Source organism: Condylostylus longicornis, unplaced genomic scaffold (genome assembly GCF_029603195.1).
Source record: "Condylostylus longicornis isolate FDR11 unplaced genomic scaffold, ASM2960319v2 ptg000145l, whole genome shotgun sequence".
Classification (NCBI taxonomy): Eukaryota; Metazoa; Arthropoda; class Insecta; order Diptera; family Dolichopodidae; genus Condylostylus; species Condylostylus longicornis.
The window spans coordinates 1,403,513-1,407,861 of NW_026578113.1; the positions used below are offsets into that span (position 1 = coordinate 1,403,513).

General features: G+C 24.6%; 1 protein-coding gene across 1 annotated transcript; it reads left to right on the forward strand.

Moving 5' to 3' along the window:
* Positions 1-2,102: 2,102 nt before the first annotated feature.
* On the forward strand, positions 2,103-3,583 carry LOC129615720 (segmentation protein even-skipped). The gene is made up of 3 exons (XM_055531086.1): positions 2,103-2,229; positions 2,409-3,266; positions 3,573-3,583. The coding sequence occupies exons 1-3, from the start codon at positions 2,103-2,105 to the stop codon at positions 3,581-3,583; spliced, it is 996 nt and encodes a 331-aa protein (XP_055387061.1).
* The last annotated feature ends 766 nt before the right edge of the window (positions 3,584-4,349 follow it).

A 4,349-nucleotide genomic window follows, 5' to 3' on the forward strand; every position in this document is an offset into this window, starting at 1 on the left:
GAGGATTAATTATTTTATATCATAATAATAAATTGGTATACACTTATAGAGTAAAAGACTAAAATTCAACCGGACATACGAAATTCAAGCGGACTAGAGAAGTAATTTCAATAAAAGTTAATTTCCTTTTTATTTGTCATACTTCTCATATGAGGCGCACAGCACATTAATGGCTTACTTGGAAAAATGACATTTCGAGTAAATTAAGATTGAATGTTAAATATTTAATTTTTAAAAAAAGTTTTTAAAAGGTAAAAGTAAACTAAGGTCAAAATAGAGTGAAAAAAGGAGTGAACTAAGTATATTGGAAAAATAGAACAATTCTTTAGGCCATTACAGGTCTATTGAGTATAATTTTGGAAAATTTTTAGACAAGCCACTAATGCGCTGATCGCCTCATATATACAGTCTTTAATACTGTATCAGTTAAAGCAGTTTTACACTATCCATTCATAAATTATCACGTTTCAATTATGTATATGCGATCTTTAATTTATTTTCGCCTACAATTTAGTGAATTGAAATTAACACAATTCGAATAACATTAGAAGGGTTTAAATACCTTAATATTACTTGAAAGAATACATACCTAGACACATAATTTATTAATATGGATTTTTATTAATTTTTATTAAGATCTTTTAATTCCTGAAAACATTTTAAAATTAAATGTTCAAATTTACTTGTATCTCGTAAATTTAGTCGAAAACAATTCTATTCCCGCATTTCATTTAAATTTTTCCGAAAGCAAGAAAAAAAAATATAAAAAACAAAAGAAAAAATACTTCCCAAAAATTATTATCTTTCCCGCTACTCTCTCCCGCTACTCTTTTCGTACATGCAGTTAAATACTGCTCCTGCTATACCACTGTATACGAAAAACAACAAAAATACCATTTTCATTCTTAAAAGTAGATAATTTTGCTACCTGAATATAAAAAAATACAATAACAACATAACGTTTAATGTATTATAAAAATTCCCCAAAAAAAAAAAGAAAAAATATAATAAAAACATAACTATTTGGGAGACAATGATTACAATCAGCATCTTTTTACTGAAAAAAAGGAAGCTAAAAACCAAAAAAAAAAACAGTAAACAACAAAAAAACTAAACACAAAAACAAGTAACTCTTAATACACAATATTATAAGCAGTCGCCATTTTTAAGTTTCATCTTCTCTTTCTTTATGCTGAAAAACAAAAAAAAAACACGAACGAAGAGCAAGCAATAACAATCTAACAATAAAAACAACAAAAAACAAAATTCATAAGCAACAACACAAAAAATTATCTCTACTAATCGTTTTACTTTTTCTCACTCTCTCATATTCCCTTACTCTTTCTCTCTATTTCAAACAAAATGAAAAATTTATTTCTCGTATGCAAAAAGAAAATTTTATGAATGTGTTTGTTGCACACAATAACAAAATTCTTCAATTTCATTGGTTGCTAAGGTTTTGTTGTTGTTTTCTTCACATTTTATTTATTATTATTATTTTAATGCGAGATAATTTTTTTTGTTTTTCTCTTCTATGTTTGTTCTTTCTGTTTTTGTTTTCTCTTCTCAATTATCAAAATATTAAATAATATAATTTTCGAAAAGGTATTTTAAATAGAGTCACTCCCTTTTTCAATATGGTGTTAGTATAAATACCGTTCTATGAGAAGAGATAATCACAGTTATCATTACTTACTCGTTAGTAAAACATCTTCTCTTAAAATATTAGTAATACTCTTTAAAACAAAAAAAAACAAAGAAAAAAATTTTATTTAAAACATATTTGACATCTTTAATCCATTGAAAATATTCGGAAAAATTAAGACAAAAAAATTTATTTTGCAAATATTAAATTTCTCGGGTGAAAAACAGAATTCTAAATCAGAAATCCGTCGGCTTTCGGAATTAAATATAAAACAAACTCAAAATTTATTTTTGTGATTTAAAACATTTTAAATAAAAGCATTAATTATTGTGAATTTTTAAAATATTCAAAAATAAACTAAAACTTTATAATTGGGAATATAAACAAAAAGAGAAATATTACAAAAAAATTATTTTAATTAATTAATTGTGAACTTGTGAAAAAAAATAGTAACAAAATGCAAGGATTTCGGAATTATACAATGGAAACTTTAGTTCATCAACAGAGAGAGCAACAACAAATTGTTGTTGATTTAATACCATCACAATATACAAAATCACAGACACCACCACCATCTCCACCAGGTAATTAATAAAAGATTAATATAATTAAAACTCGCGATTGCAAAATTTTAATTTCAAAAAAAAAAAAATTGGATATTTTTGTGATTTAAATTAAAGAATCATAATTTTATTATTCGCGCCTTAAATTAATTTTTACGTATTTTATTAATTCTAAATTAATTTTAATATTTTCCTTTCAGATACAAAATCGCCGCATTCAAATCAAGATAATATGAATAATTTAAATAATCAAATACCAGCTGATCCATCAGTTCGTAGATATAGAACAGCATTTACACGTGATCAATTGGCACGTTTAGAAAAGGAATTTTATAAAGAAAATTATGTATCGAGACCACGTCGTTGTGAATTAGCAGCACAATTAAATTTACCAGAATCAACAATAAAAGTATGGTTTCAAAATCGTCGTATGAAAGATAAACGACAACGTATTGCTGTTGCATGGCCATATGCTGCTGTTTATTCAGATCCAGCATTTGCAGCATCAATATTACAAGCAGCTGCAAATAGTGTCGGTTTACCATATGCATATGCACCAAATCCAATGTTAGCACCACAAATGATGCCAGCTGCTGCAGCTGCTGCTGCAGCTGCTGCACAAATGCCAACAGCAGCAGCACATTATGCAACCGCTAATTCATATAGATATGCACCATATCATATACCACCGAGAGCAGCACCAATGCCAATACCACCACCAGGTTCTGGTTTACATGGTAATAATGGTACAGGTTATCCAAATTTATTAAATGCTAGCGTTAATGGTTGTATACCACAAGGATATACACCATTAAGTATACCAAAACCGCATACACCACCACATGATATACAATCATCATCATCACCACATTCAACATTATCAATGAGTCCGACTGGTTCTGATCATGATTCAAATCGTTTAAATAATAGTTTAAGCCCATTAAAACATATTAATCAAACAACATTATCACCAATGATGAATGGTGGTAATGGTACTGGTTTATTAATGACAGCAAATCAACAACATTTATTACATCATAACAATAATAATAATAATAGTTTGTCATCTTTAACAAATGGAACATCACCATTAAATCAACAACATCAACAATCTTTAAATAATTCGAATAATAATAATAATAGTACGACAATTAATAATAATTTACAAACATGTTTAACAAATGATGTTGACATTAAACCAAAACTTTTTAAACCTTATAAAACGGAAGCATAAAATTAATTAATTTTCTTTTTTTTTAAATTAACAAATTAAATATGACCATTTTTAGAAAATTTTGTGTAAAAAAATTTTTTTTTAGTAGGAAAAACAAAAATATTTTTTATTTAAATTATTTTCTGTACAGAATTAGGTTAGAAGAAATGAAGAACTAGAATTACAAATTAAATCTATATATATATATATATATATATATATATATATATATATTGTGATGGTGCTAAATTAATTATTAAATTAATTATGAATGAAAAATAGTTTAATAATGACTTTGTTTTCTCCATTTTTTTTTGTTTGCTCACAATTTAAAGATTTTTTATATTTTAACGAAGCGAGGAAGCGACTGTAGTACATTTTTTTTTTTTGAAATTATTATTTCCCTACGGGAAAATTTTATTATTATTATTTTTTTAAATAATTATCAAAATAAATACCAAGTAGTTTTATATTTTAATAAATTAGTTTTTAAAATTTTATTGAAAATTATTTTCGTTAACTTTTTTATTTTAAAAAAAAAGGGTTATAATAACTTTAACTAGTACGAATGGAATTACGAATATAAAATTGTAAATATATAATTAAATTGTACATAAAATAAAATCAAAATGAAAGCCATTTTTAGTAAGAATTTATTATTAATAAAATAAAATAAAAATAATTATTAGTTTTAAATATTTGTTATAATTAATTATAATTTTAAGTTTTTATATATAAAAAATTGGGAAAAAAAAACAGAAAAAATAAACTTAATAGAAATTATAAAACAAAAGAAATTCAATTCTAAAAATAAAAATAATTAAAAATTAAATTATAAATTATGTTTTATTGGACTTTACAGAATATTAAGAATTCATGATCGATATAGGGCTATAAAAAGAAAATTTTTAAAATTAGTAGAGTATCA